The 14,140-nt window shown below is 40.5% G+C and overlaps 1 protein-coding gene across 2 annotated transcripts; it reads right to left on the bottom strand.

The window, feature by feature from the left end:
• Window positions 1-244: 244 nt before the first annotated feature.
• On the bottom strand, window positions 245-13,952 carry LOC149866499 (uroplakin-2-like). Of its 2 annotated transcripts, XM_090041120.1 has the most exons (6): window positions 13,849-13,952; window positions 13,641-13,695; window positions 5,483-5,638; window positions 4,348-4,585; window positions 3,244-3,323; window positions 245-2,576 (listed from the first exon to the last, which is right to left on the bottom strand). In XM_090041120.1, exons 3-6 carry the CDS (start codon window positions 5,616-5,618, stop codon window positions 2,434-2,436), a joined length of 597 nt encoding a protein of 198 aa, XP_089897246.1. In that variant the 5' UTR covers window positions 5,619-5,638; window positions 13,641-13,695; window positions 13,849-13,952; the 3' UTR covers window positions 245-2,433. The 2 variants fall into 2 exon arrangements, with proteins under 2 accessions (XP_089897246.1, XP_089897245.1); XM_090041119.1 differs by lacking the exons at window positions 13,641-13,695; window positions 13,849-13,952 and adding an exon at window positions 8,000-8,137.
• Between the last annotated feature and the right edge of the window lie 188 nt (window positions 13,953-14,140).

The raw sequence follows: 14,140 nt of genomic DNA, 5'->3' as shown, positions 1-14,140 counted from the left end.
TTGAAGCTTAATTTTTTTCATTCATGCTGGACTTACTTTCCTTCCAAGCAAGTTTCAGTTGCATTGTAATTTAAATCAGAACTTATTTACAAAGATCATTAATTTATAAACATCATTCACATTTTTACTTGAATGTCAAAGCAGTGTTCAGAAGGAGGGGGAAAAAATAAAAAACAAACCTGGAAATGACTAGCGGTAGGTAGAAAAAAATGTTATGAACCCAAACACATAACAGTTTAGCAAGGACGGTATAAAGTAGATTACTGTCCATTTTATCAAACCAAGGACCTGAATGCAATTTCTGAAAATACAGCAAAGTGACACATAAAACATGACATCAGTGACACAGGACAGATTTCCTATTAAATCATTTCTAGAAGTGATCCCTTTTTATGAATGACCACCAGCTACTGACCAGTTATTGGAATTCACTCTGGCTAATGTGTCATATACTCGTCCTCATGGGTGTTGTGAAATTCAGCAGCATCAGAAAACTGCAGAAGCATTTCCCCTGGCTTTATTTATTTTTAATGCTTACCACAGATTGTCATCCATTTCACTTGGCACAAAGTCATTATTACGTAAAAGTAATCAAGGATCATTTATTTTAATTTGATACCTAAAGCCTGGAAGAGTTCATTTAGTGAAAAATACAAAATATAAAGGGCCTAATTCTAAGTATAATGAAGTCACCTAGGAAGGTTCCCATGTGACTTCAGTAGACTTTGGATTGAACTCAAAGAGCCAAATTTTACCTAAACTAATACTTTGCATTTACATCAAATTCACTGAGTTTTGCACAGGTTTGACCAGGAGCAGAATATGTCCCAGTTTGTATAAGTTTGATTTCTAGTCTTACCTATTCGTTATCTTAACTATGAGCTTTGAATTGTTTCACAAATATTGAGGTCTTCCTTCAGACTCCATAATTTCAACCTGTTTTTCAGTACTGTTTTCTCTGGCCACATCCAAAGAGGTTTAAGTGCAGTTGCCAAACTATCACAGCAAATTCTGACCACAGATATCAGGTCTATGAGCTACAAGCAGTATAAGCTCTTTCAGCTCAATTTTAGCAGGTTAACCAACAAGCCTAAGTAACACAAGCAAAAATGCTGCAGTTTTGGCCATGGCCACTGAATCTTGTGGAGACTAATGGCCCCTTTGAAAGAGTATATGAAGCCTATAGATCGTCAGGACACCCACAGTGTGGGTAAAGGCCTGAACTTAAGATGGTTTAAGCATCTGCAGCTCTCCTTGACATCAACATGGAAGTCAACGCAATGAGCAGAACTAGTGCTCAATGCCTCTTAAGGCCAGGCTTCTAAAACCAGCTACTATATTGATTAGTATACTGCACCATACAACCTGTCCAGCCAAAAAGAAACATCACACTCAAAGATGGTGTCATCTGATTCATGGTGGAGGGAAGAGATAAATGGAAATTCAGTACATTTAACAGAAAGATATATAGACCCTGGCATACCATATTCAACCATTATATGCAATACAGTCACTTGCTTTTATACTTTACATAGCCACTAACACAAAAGATGGTCTACAGCAGGGGTGGCCAACCTGCCACAAGTGCTACAAGTTCCACAAGCAGTCTGTGTGTGTGGTATGAAGCAGATTGGGGAGGGAGCAGGCAGCAGAAGAGCAGATGAGGCAATAAGCTGAAAGCAGAGCAGCAGATCAGGCAGAGAGCACAGGGTAAGTAAGAGACAGAAAGCAGAACAGCAGATAGGGCAGGGAGCAAAAAAGTAGAAAAGCACATCGGACAGAGGGAAAGGATTGGTGTGGCACTCAGGGAAGGTGAGGGGTTAATTTCCAGTACCCATGCCAAAAAGGTCGGCCCCCTCTGGTCTAAGACAATGAAGGTATATCTACTTGACACAAGGTAGTGCTATGCACAGATACCCAACTTGAGCTCATTCAGATCCAACTCAGGTACCAGAAGCAATATAGCTACATCATTAGCAAATGCAACTATACTGCTTCTCGTACACAGGTGCCCTTGCACAGCACTGCATTGTGCCAAGTGAACAGAGCCTAGATACAGAACTCAACCTATCACCCTCAACAATGTTTTTCCTTGATACTTTAAAGTCACAGCTTGTGCTCTATGTGCTATATACCTCAAATATCCACTTCAGTCAGTTAGCAAGATAAAGATTCAAATCAATCTGGAACCCAACTTGAGCATTGGTCAGGTCTTGAGGGTTTTTTTGGGCTTATCTCTGTCTAAATCGGGCTGTACAGTTTTTTCACTTTATAAATTACACATCTTTATTTCTGATTTCCACTGTTTCTAACTCTTCATATTCCCTCTTATGTACACCACTGCTTACATAAACATATTCTTGACTCCCAGGCCCCATTTTATCCATAGCTGTTGTTGGCATCATTCTGGAAGGCAATCTTGACTTGCCAGTTTTAGGATTTTCTACCTCCAAGAGCAGCTGCCACAATTAAACCAACCACCACCAAGAACATGCCAACAGAAAGCAGCACGGTGATCACAATCATTCCTCCTGCTCTCCCTTCAAATGAACCATCATAGGCTGAGAAGCTTGTCACTAGAATGTAAAGAAAAACGATTTAGGATTGAAAGTTTTGGCGCAAATGTTCAAAACTGCGTTTCTTTTCTGCACCATAGCATGCGGCCAGAAGAAGTAATGTAACTCATGGTGGGCAAGTGGGCAGCAGTCCTGAGCACCGATTTATAGGGGTACCAGAATGGCAAATCCCAATGTTCAGGGAGCCCTTGGGATCATCTGGGGGTTTTGAGTTTCCAGGGTCAGGTAAAACTCACTTGGCTCCATCCATCTCCTGCCCCCTGTTCTCTCCTCCCCCCACTCTCTCTCTGGGTGCTTGGCCAATTCTAATGATCACTATAGGCAGGCCTGAGGAGACCAGAAGCCTGATTCACTCATGGCTTCCACCTCCTTTACTACTGCTGTGCAAATGACATGTAAAATAACCTCAAAGTAGATGTAAAACACTACCATTTGGACTTAACACACCTGCATATGATTGTGTGAGCTAAATTGCAATAGTGAATCCAGACTTCAGTTTTTATGAGGTGAGACTAGTCAGAGAGTCAGAGAAACAAGTCAGAAAAGCTACAGTGACACAGTCCCATGGTTGCTCTGGGAATATTATCTGGGTGTCTGAGTGATTCTGAAAGAGCAGCAGCTTAAGGCAAATGATGGAAATTACCTTTTTACCATGTTAGGGACTTACCATTATTTGTCTGGATGGGATCAGACCAGCCTGTGTGAGCTCTTACTACAGCATTTTCATCCAAAACAAAAAAATTCACCCTTAAAAGTTAAAAGAAAAGATATATTAGTGCAGTGGAGGCCAACCTTTTTGAGAGTCATGCCCCAAATTAGCCCCACACCCTTCCTGAATGCCACTCTGATCTCCTTCCCCTGAATATTTTGCTGTTCTGCTTTCTGCCCTATCTGTCACTGTGCTGCTTGTTCCCTCACTGATATCTGTGCCACACACAGAGACTGCCTGGGCCACTTGCGGCACACGTGCTGTAGGTTGGCCACCCAATGTTAAACAGTTGCTTTGGCAGGGTCATATAAATGTCTGCCATTATTTGCATTGGAGTGATGCACCTACCTATCTAGGGTTAGGGTTGGCTGGTGGAGGCACCAGCACTACCAGATTTGTGCCCACTGCAAATTCCTGCCCCACCATCTATCGGTGGAAGTCTCAGCCAGCTGTGGTTGGGAACCAGGCTTCCCAGCCTATAAACATTTCTGAGATTCTGAAAAATGCTCCCATCCCAGAGTGAGCCAGAAGTAAAAATCTGGGTCCATTTGAGTCATTTGAACCATTTTCTATTGATTTGACCATTTTCATTTTTAAAAAAAGCATGTTACAGGTACTTTATATGTTAAATTAAGGGGGTTTTTTTTACAGAAGCTGAGGGTAGTAGAGAATGTTTTCTTCCTGAAAGTTTCCCTTAAAAAATTCTTTGGTCCCCCGAGTTTCTCACCATGATTTATTAAACCGTAAGGATCACCAAGTGAAAATCAGGCATTTGTATTTTGGGAAAAGCTCCTACCCTGCACTACAGCTGAAATGAACAAACTCTAAGGAAAAGGAAATAACTTTTAAGGAGAGAAACACATAGCTCAAAATGTTTTGGTTTTTTTTTTAATTTTGTGTGATTTTTTTAAAATTAATGGTTTCTCACACTTGCTAAAAAAACAAAGACTTCTCATGCTCTTGTATCACATTCTCCAGTAGATAACACCATGGAACAGCACTGACTTTTCAAAGTCTACTACCATTTTAATGATATTTCACTTCATTTGGCCTGTATGGTACCTGTAGAATGAGGATGGCTTCAGGACTCGATTGCAGAAGGGTCCCTTAGTGTTTTCACAGACTTCTGCTCCCACCTGGTAGCCTACAATTGTGGTCAGCTTATAGTTCTCATCATCTATGTCCATTTTCACAAGAGCCCTGGCCATCCTGCATGAGACACTTGCAAATTCTCCCGCATAGTAAATGGGGGCATCAGTGAAGTTGTGGAGGGATCTGATCTGGTTGGTGTCTGTCACAGCTGAGGAAAGAACAGCATAGTGCTTGTACATCAATCACATGCCCAATCAGCGCGGCAAGAGCTCAACCCATTAGCAATTTAGAAATGTCTTGGGGCTCATTTGTGAGTTGACACAAGTAGGGAGAGAAGAAAGGAGACCTATGCTGCTCTTTGTTTCCCTGTGTAAGTCTTGTGATCACGGCATGTGAGGGAAGCAGCTTCCTTGGGGAGGGGTGCTACTTTGCTTCTGAACAGGTAAACTCATAGTTAAAATCCAACTAAGATTGCAAATAATATGACTGAAAGTTATTGCTATTCAAGGCAGTGTAGAAGCACCTCAACAGTTCAGTCAGTTCCTGGTGGATAGATGGCCATTTAAAATAAAAGCTGTACAATATAACTGGCCCCCTCTTTGACAGTCCCATCAAAGGGCAGAGCATAGATCATAGAGATGGTCCCTTGAATTACAAGTCTCTTCTGCTTCTAGAGCGACCCACAAGCCCCATCCACACATGCCCTCTTTGTGTGCACCCAGGTTTACACATTAGACAGGGTAGACAGCTCAGAGGGGTTCTCAAGTTTTTCCAAGGGGTAGAGCCTGGACATTGTGCTGGGACACACACTTGGGATCCTAGTAAACTGTGTACATTGCTTAAGTTGCAGGTTTGGCCATGGGTGCAAGCGGGTGGGGATTATTTCTCAATGGTGCACATGCACTCTTTCTGGAAGCAGTAAAGACATACTCTAAACCCCTTGAGTCATGTGGGTGAGGCATGATGAAGCAGCCCATACTTCTGTTGCCTATACACTGTCTGATGGTCCATGGATGCTGATGGAACTGCCACGTTTGTGACCATTAAAATATCACTGAGTTAAAAAAATAACAAATTCATCAAACAAAATAAGAATATGTCCTACCTGGCAGGCCAACTGTCTCACCAAGAACAGCTATTGCTGGTCTGATGGTAGTGGGTGTATAGTGAGAGGAGGAGATACACTTAGGGATATTAACAATGAAGGAAGTACTCAATCTTGCTGCTAAAATATTGCTCATGTTAGGAAAGAAGTTCAGTGCTGGAAACAAAAGGAAAAAAATGTCAGACCAATTCTTCTCTCAGTAAAGATGTCCAGGAAATCTAGGAAATTATGTAACAGATTTATCAGAGTTGGTTGGGAACTGATCCCTTCCATCCTCAAAAAAATACCTTAATGAGCAGGAAAATGTTTTCATGTTCATTTGATTTTTGCAATTTTGTTTTATTAAAATATGTATATATTTTTAGGAAAAATAAAAATATTTTGCTGGAATTTTATGTAATTGAAAGGCTCTTTTGCATTATACAAAAGCTTTGATTCAAAATTGTAAAACAATATTAGCTATCTTGTACTCTTTTCTTAATGCTGTAGGCATTCAAGGAACTTTTTCAGGTACATTCTCACCCATCTTAATTCACTAAAGATGATTCAGGGACACAGTGGGTGCACCTGTGTGTTTTAGTTAGGATACTGCTGACTTACAACTAATTTATGGTGTCCAGTTCTAGGTAGATGTAGTATGGAGCACAGTAGAGGCCCCTTTGGGATGGGGAAAATACTTTTATACATATCAACCCCTCTGGTAAGATAGGTATTGCTTAAAACATATAAGATACATCAGTTAAGATTAGAGAAGTGGTTCTCAACCTTTTTACCTTTACTCATTGTTGAGTACAGAAAAGTAATTGAGCAATTCTTATGTTGTAAAGAACTCAGGAAGATCAGAACAGGTCAGAAGGTGTTTGACACACTGGATTCCTATTTAAAATATCTGGGTTTATTTTGTGAATCACGTTTGTACACCTAACTGTGTTAACTTTGCATGGCATCTCATGGCACCCTTGAAAGGATTTCAAAGCACCTCAGGCACCCTGGTTGAGAATCACTGCTATATAGATTATGTACCAAGGTTAAAAATGGTAGTAATCCCTATCAACTCAAAGATTTAGGAAACTATCAAGTGGGAAAAAGACTAGTGCCATCCCACCCCATTGCCAACCCCCCTGAAGTTGAAGGGAGTCAAACAGTATACAGCAACTGTAATACATTGCTTATCCACATAGGAAAGTAGAAACAGAGATCATAGGACTGGAAGGAACCTCCTGTGTAATCAAAAATGATGCAGCAGAGTGAAGAATAGTTGGTATCAATCACTAACGTTTTATCCCTTTAAGTCTGATCTCAGATAAAGGTATTGGGTTCTCCTGTGCTTGGAGCCAGAACAGGTATGACATTTCTGTAGGACTGGGTGTTTCACGAGCCTACTCATTGTGCATTGTAGTTGGCCTCTGGCCATTTATTCTAATGCCGGTTCTTTCTCATTTTGCTTTCTGATGTAGTGATTTAAGTCATGTTCTTCTTGTTATAAATGAAGACCTTATCTATCAGTCCTTAGGCAAAACTCTCACTGAAATCAGTAGAGATTTTTCTTGAATGCCAGCTGCAGGGTTGGAAGTAGAAAGATTAAGTTAGCTCTGAATCACAGGTTTGCATATTCAAAATAACTGCCTTCAAAGGACAGGCTTTGGATTTACACAGGCATATCACAGCACCAGTTCTGGTCTAAAGTGAATAATGCCATTCATGACTGCAGTACATTATATTTAAACACCTTTTTTGATCCCAAAAGAATCTTCAAAGTTTTAAAGAATTCATATATCACTAATTAAAGACATCATGCAGCTGTTGTTACAATCAGTGGACAGACACATTGCTGGTATTTGGCCTGGGCCCTAAAGAACCATATTATTATATGCAATAATGAGATAAAGGGTGGACTTGATTTTCAAAGAGGCGAATAGCCACAATTTCCACTGGTTACTGAAAGTCAGGTTCTATATTAAGTCTAGACCAAGAGTGTATGACAGAAAGGGGCAATAGGTTTGTCTTGCCTATGCAACATTGATATTCTATAAAGATCTCTATCTGCCATACTCATATAATCATGACTGAAATGCCTTATGTGGATAAAGAAAGTGAATCTATATCCCTGCTTATACATCATGAATCCCACTTCTTACTATGATACCATTAAATGCCACCCAGAAGTTTCCTTCCTCAGTTCTAATTACACTAGAAACATCTGGCTCCAGATGTTTCAAAATTCTATGCTGAATAGATTGATGTTTTACAATGAAATATTTTAATGGGAAAATTATATCTTATAATAAGGATATGTACTTGTCTGCATAGCTCTGCACATACATATGGCACACATAAATAATAATAGCTACATCCAAGTTAAAACTATATACTGCAGTTTTGTTTTCCAGTTCCCCTATACTTTAGCTGCACCGTTACAGCATTAATTAGCAGAGGATTAGTAAACACCAATGCATTAATTAAAAGCATAAAGTACACTGTAGCTTGCTATTGCTGAAATAGAAGAGCAGTACTCACAGATTTTGTCTAAACTGGATAATTGAACCGCCCATCCTGTTCTGAGGCAGCTAACAAAGCACAGCAGCAGAACTAGTTTCATTGCTGAAATGTGGTGGAGTTAGTTAGGTTTGTTGGACAAATGTGAGGTGAGTTTTTTGGGCTCCAGAATTTCTGCCTTGGAAAAGAGGGAGGGATTTGCATTCATTAGACAGGTACAAGGAGGGAGGTGGGGGGAAACAGAAGAGGAGAAACAAGGGAGATATGTATCCTAGATAAAAATGCATTGGTTGCAAGACAGTGAGTCTTCTATCTGAGAACTTGAAGAGTTTCCTCCAGCAACATACTTCTAAGTCAGACCTTTTGTCCTTTGCTCAAAGGTAATGATAGGACTTATTTTTCACTGAAGATGACTGAGCTGCAAAAACAGCCACATAGGGTCCATAATACAAACAATTTCTAAGAGGCATTCAGCTAACAGACATGTCAGGGAAAATCCTAATGTCATTTAATTGTAAAAGGCATAGACTTTGTCCAACAGCAGGTGCCTGTGTTATGGGAATGTGTACAGCCAATGGAAAAAGCACAAGAATGAAAAAATGAAATATTCCAAATTCTTATTGCTGAAACCTCTGTTCATGAATCTCTCAGAAAAAAAAAGGAAAGAGGAGAAGAAGATAACCAAGAACCTGTAATTCCTTGGCTTCAACTTTACAATGAAAGAAAGCTTTACTTGAGTTTAGTCAGTATGTGAGGATGACCTAGAACCTTTACTCCACTATAAATACCATTACATTGTTTTTGCCCTAGATAGTTAGTAATATATATATATCTATAATACAAGGGATGGAAATTTATCAAGGTTTGTTCTAGGTTTGCCTCCAAAAGTTAATACAATAGAGTCCCTAGCAAGTAGATATCAGAAAGTTATTTATACCCTCACCACACACCTGTATTCCTCCAAATTTCTTGCAGTCAGGCAAAAAGTTGGGGCAAAAGCAATTAAATTAATAAGTATGTAATATACTACAGTCTTTTAACACAGCTCCTGTATCTTCTATATACTCAGGAGGGAGGTGATGGTGGTACTGTGGATAATACTTGACATACCAATTTTATGTTTGAAGGAAAGAGTATTCCCATTTTCTGCAGTTATGGAATGCTGCTATAAACTTAGAGGCATGAAGAAGATTAAATGGCATATCCTTCATTCCTCCAGAATGGAGTAAACACTTGCAGGCAATTGCTGAGAATCCTCTACTAGATCTTTCCTGAAGAAGAATGTAAAATAGAAGCCACATCTGGGCCAGGCTGAAGGACTTCAAGCTAAGTGTGGTATGTGGGCATTTATCACGGAGATCCATGAGATAAACTGAGTAGATTCCACCTGAGTCGGTAAAAGGATCATTGCCCGATATGGAAGCACTTGCCCTCAGACAAGAAGCAGAAAATGGATGGGGAAAGGGTTTCATGGTACACAGAGTTAAACCTCACGTCTTAGATGAATTCCTGCTTGGATACTTGCATTCAGTGCATGTAAACTCCTGCTGGGGTGGTCAACTGGTAAAATTATTTTTATTGCTTTTTTGTTTTGTGAGAGTGCATTAGTGACCTCAGTCAGAGAACTGGGCCATACTGGGCCAGGCCTTATAAGGCAGGAAACAAAAAACCACACCCATTGTCCCCCAAAACGTTCATCCTGTATTTAGATTGTAGGACAACAAATTAGGGAACACAAAGTACCAGGTCTGCCTGCATAAGTACCAGCATATGTATGACCAGGTTGATCATACATATAACAAATAGCAGGCACAGCTGAATGTTTTTTAGACACCACCACATCATCTTTTTTTCCTCCTAAAAACCTGTAATATGGTGTAATGCAGCCATGCCCGCTAAGAATATTTGTCATATTCCATCCTGAGCTGGTTGAAGTCCAATGGTGGACTGGGGATATGATAGCAGCTCTCTAACTTCAGGTTCCAGATGGTGATAATTCATTTTGACTGGTTGCCCATTAGAAAGTTGGTCACCTTTAAGCTGTGCTAAACGTGTCTTTGTGGCATCAGAATGTAGGATACTTATGGTAAGCCCTAAATCAGATTCTTGATGCTACCACAGTCCCTTTTCCCATAAGCACTGCAGCTTCCTCCATTTAAATGTTGTTTTTTGGGGAAGGAAAACAGATTTGATTTGTTCAGTTCAAATGTGAAACCCTGAATTTACAAATTACACTGAGAATAACCTACCTAATTTTCAACATATTCCAAATTGCTACATCTCCATGTGCACCCAAATTTTACTTAATCTTTGATCTTTAATTCCTGTAACTCAAAAGATGAATGCACTTCACTCATTTTTCCTTTTAGCATAGATAAATATGTGAGCCATAATTCCTGTTCAATGATTTTATTATGCTCACTTAAGCATGGGACCCCTTTAGGCAAATATGTGAAAGGTCAAAGTGTTTTCTCCCAGGTGCAATGTCCATACTTGGAGTGAATGCTGACATACTTGAATGCTTCTTGGCATGGAAGACAAAGCCTTTTGGTAACTCACATGCTGGAAGAAGTTCAGCAACAGCAACTGAAAAAGGATTAATTAAAAAATAATCTCTTTATCCCTTTGACCCTGGGTCTATGGGTCTATCCTCTGAGACTGTCAGTCAAGGTGCCAGTTGGTGCTGATTTGAGTCACAATTTTGCAACACTGAGATTAAAGAACTCATTTCACAGCCACCAGATTATAGTCATTTTTGGTCACGGCCGGCTTGGAACATATAAGAACTTGTGGGTATCTGTGGCAGAGAAGAAACACTCTATCCCATTCTCATTTTCCTCATCCATGAAGTATCCCAGTGTCCTGGACTGGGTGGGGGGAAGAAGTTGCTGATATAAAGCCAAGATCCAAAATATGCAACTTTGAAAATCTAAGTCCTTATGGTGGTGCCTCTTGACATATTAGTATAGTGTCTTTATAGTTTCTGAATGCCTAGCACCCCACCCCAAATACAAGTGTGACCTGATACAGAATGAGTAATCACCATACCATGAGATCTAACAGAAAAGCCATGACCAGATACAAAATAGCAGATTGTATATATTGCAATCACATGCAGAGATCTCCAATCAGAGGTAGGGTCCCATGGTGCTAGGAGCTTCAAAAACATAGGAAGGGTATGGACAAATGTACATTTGGAGCCATCTCAAAAGGGGAGAGACCTCTTGCTCCAAACCGTACGGCAGCTGCTCCCTTCTAACTGTTAGATGTGCACAAGCCAGAAACAATGCAAATCTAGTGAAACAATTCAAACACTGCTTCATCCAGGGTTAAAGTTGGACAAATTCAACTCTAGCAAAACTTCTGAACTATATCAGACTATGTAAAAAGAGGGAAAATGAGAAAAAAAAATATCATCAACAAAAACTAATTGGCTTGATTAAAAGGACATCCACAGTGGTGACAACAGCAGCCTTCTCCTCATTCTTTTATCTAAGAATCAAATCAAACCCATAAATAAATTAGACCAGCACGGGGCAGGGAACTCACCAGCTTGGGTGGCTGTGCATTGACATAGTCTTTAATATCACATGCTACTTAATGACATTGTATCAACCCGTTTCTGATCACTTATACAGTTTATGTGTAATTTCTGCCCTTAGCTGTGAAGTATGCCAGAGGTACAATCCTTCTCTAATGGAGCCTGGAGAGCAATGCACTCTCTCTGATTAGAGTGCCCATGTTTTCAGGAGAAACCTTCACTTCCTTTTTTGGAGATCTGGGTCTGTCTTTTGATTCTAACTGGGCAGAGTATTTTATCAGGATTATCAATCTGATAGCTTCCTGAATTTCTAAGGGGCCAGTTGTGTTGCAGACCTTTTGCAAAGAGTAGGGGTTGTGTCTTTTTCATAACTCAGTTAAAAGATGGGGCACTAACAGAAGTGATATCTGCCTCCTTTTTAACTAGAAGACATTCCCGGATGCTTTTGGTGAGCCATGGGGGCTTTTGTGCCTTCCTGCTCCCTTTGATCCATGTTGGGATTATCTCCCTTTGGGCTTGGAGGATTGTCTCCTTAAGGAGCAACCACTCTTCTCGGACACCTGGCTTCCCTCCCCTCCCAGACCCGAGTGCTTCCCGGACTAGTCTCCTTACCTCATTGAAGTCTGCCCTCCTGAAATATAGGATTCCCCAAGCACTACCAGAAGTGACCAGGAATAACAGTCACAAGCTGGCAGAGGGTAGATTCAGACTAGACATCAGGAGGTGCTACTTCACGGTCAGGGCGGCTAAGATCTGGAACCAACTTCCAAGCGAAGTGGTGCTGGCTCCTACCCTGGGGGTCTTTAAGAGGAGGCTAGACGAACACCTTGCTGGGGTCTTTCCTGCCACAGCAGGGGGTTGGACTTGATCTGCTAAGGTCACTTCTGACCCTACCAACTGTGAAACCCTTCTGTAATTGAACATAATATGGGGAAGACAACAGAGACAAGGAAATGCACAGAAAGATCCTATGACCCCTTCCAAACAAATGTGTATATGTGCATGTGTGTGCACACATGCATGCATGGGCCATAAGTATGGGGCTGTGAAAAAGAACAGCACATTTTGCTCCCTAACCAGCTTCTCTGGAGTGCCAAAAGAGGTCTGAAGCATCCATTTGGTTTCCCCTGCATCCATGTATAATTGTTTTCAATGGCTGGATTCCCATTATTACTATGCACTATTATAGTATGTCACTTTGTCTCTCTTGAACTCTGCATTTTAATGCCCCCACTACCCAGGTCAGAGATTCAAAGGCACAGGCACCCTGTCTAATTCCTTTCACCCTGCTCTATTTATGCGATTTCTCCTTTATGTAGCTATTACATTATTTTTACGATTAATACCTGTAGATCCATGTAATTATCTGTGCATGGTTATCATGGTGTATACAGGGAGAACTTGACATACAATATCTTTTCTGCATAAAAACCATGAAGCTAAGTTTAATGGGGCAACAGACTTGCAGTAACTCATTCTTGTTTTTAAAGGGCACTATCAGAAGGCATGTCTTCTTACTTACCTATAAAGCTCCAAGCCTCTTGTGAGTGATCAAGAGCCAATGAAAAATAGATAAAACAGCCTTTTTCAGACCAGTGCTAGTGACCTTCTAATTTGGGGATAGACTTGCTGCATCACAGACCAGAAAGTCTGCATCAAATACAGGCCAATGTGAATCCCAGTCATCCTTCTGCTCCTGGGCCTTGTCCTACCAGACCTAACTGACAGTCTGTATTTTTGTCTGAGCTATACAAAAGCACCACTCACTCTTTTACCAGACAGCCTGAGGGTGTTTTCAGCATCTTAAAGCCACCTGAGTTTACCTGTACCCTCATCTGGTTGAAAAACAATGTCCTTATTACTCAAGTGATATAAGAACCTAAATCCACTTCTTATTCCAGATTAATACCAGATGACTGGCAGTATAATACCAAGTGCCTACCCAACAACCTTTGAGAAGGCAGAATGCATGAACTTTGCCTCAAAGGAACACATAGCACAATTTATCCAATCCTGTGATTTCAAATACAAGTCTCATCCCAAATCTCTCTCCTAAACATGTTAAACAAACTGTAAAATGAGCCTGCTAAGCAGATAATATATAGGCTTGTAACTACTGACCTGTCTGTACTGGAGGGGATTGCCTGTATGAGACTACAGAATGCTTCAGTGTGATCTAGAGATATGGAAAACAACATGATTAAGGAATGCAAAACCTCTCTTCAACCTCTCCACGCACTTCTTCTTTATTTGTATGCATATTATTTTAAAAAATTAGATTTGACATGCTTCCTGTACAATTGCCCCATAAATGTATTACAACACTCACCTACTATTAACATGGGCAGAGTGTATCAGCCAATGTAGCATTCAGCTGACGCACTGTTATTGTAGTCCATATTTCAGCAGCTGACAACCCTAAGGCAAACCAAGCGACATAACAATCCATTATCTAGTCATGGAAATGTCTGAAACCACAAGTAAATCCTGTCTCTCTCTCCCACCACTTTTCCTACTCTTCCTCCCTCCACACCCAAACTTGACAAGCTTCACAGACGAGTTCAGCCACATATCTATCTACTAGCTCATAACCCTGGCTGCAATTTTTAACTAGAGCACAT

The sequence above is a fragment of the Crocodylus siamensis genome, chromosome 4 (assembly GCF_052110815.1).
Source record: "Crocodylus siamensis isolate JL-2025a chromosome 4, ASM5211081v1, whole genome shotgun sequence".
In the NCBI taxonomy this organism is placed as follows: domain Eukaryota; kingdom Metazoa; phylum Chordata; order Crocodylia; family Crocodylidae; genus Crocodylus; species Crocodylus siamensis.
Note: the sequence above shows the minus strand (reverse complement) of the source record. Positions and strands in the feature narration are given on the sequence as shown.

Excerpts from the sequence above, each read along its gene's own strand:
- LOC149866499 (XM_090041119.1), bottom strand. The coding sequence starts at position 8,081 with ATGAAACTAGTTCTGCTGCTGTGCTTTGTTAGCTGCCTCAGAACAGGA. Across the intron at positions 3,324-4,347 it reads AAGCCATCCTCATTCTACAG|GGTGAATTTTTTTGTTTTGG; the intron begins GTACCATACAGG and ends TTAACTTTTAAG. Across the intron at positions 2,577-3,243 it reads TCCCATCCAGACAAATAATG|TGACAAGCTTCTCAGCCTAT; the intron begins GTAAGTCCCTAA and ends TTTACATTCTAG.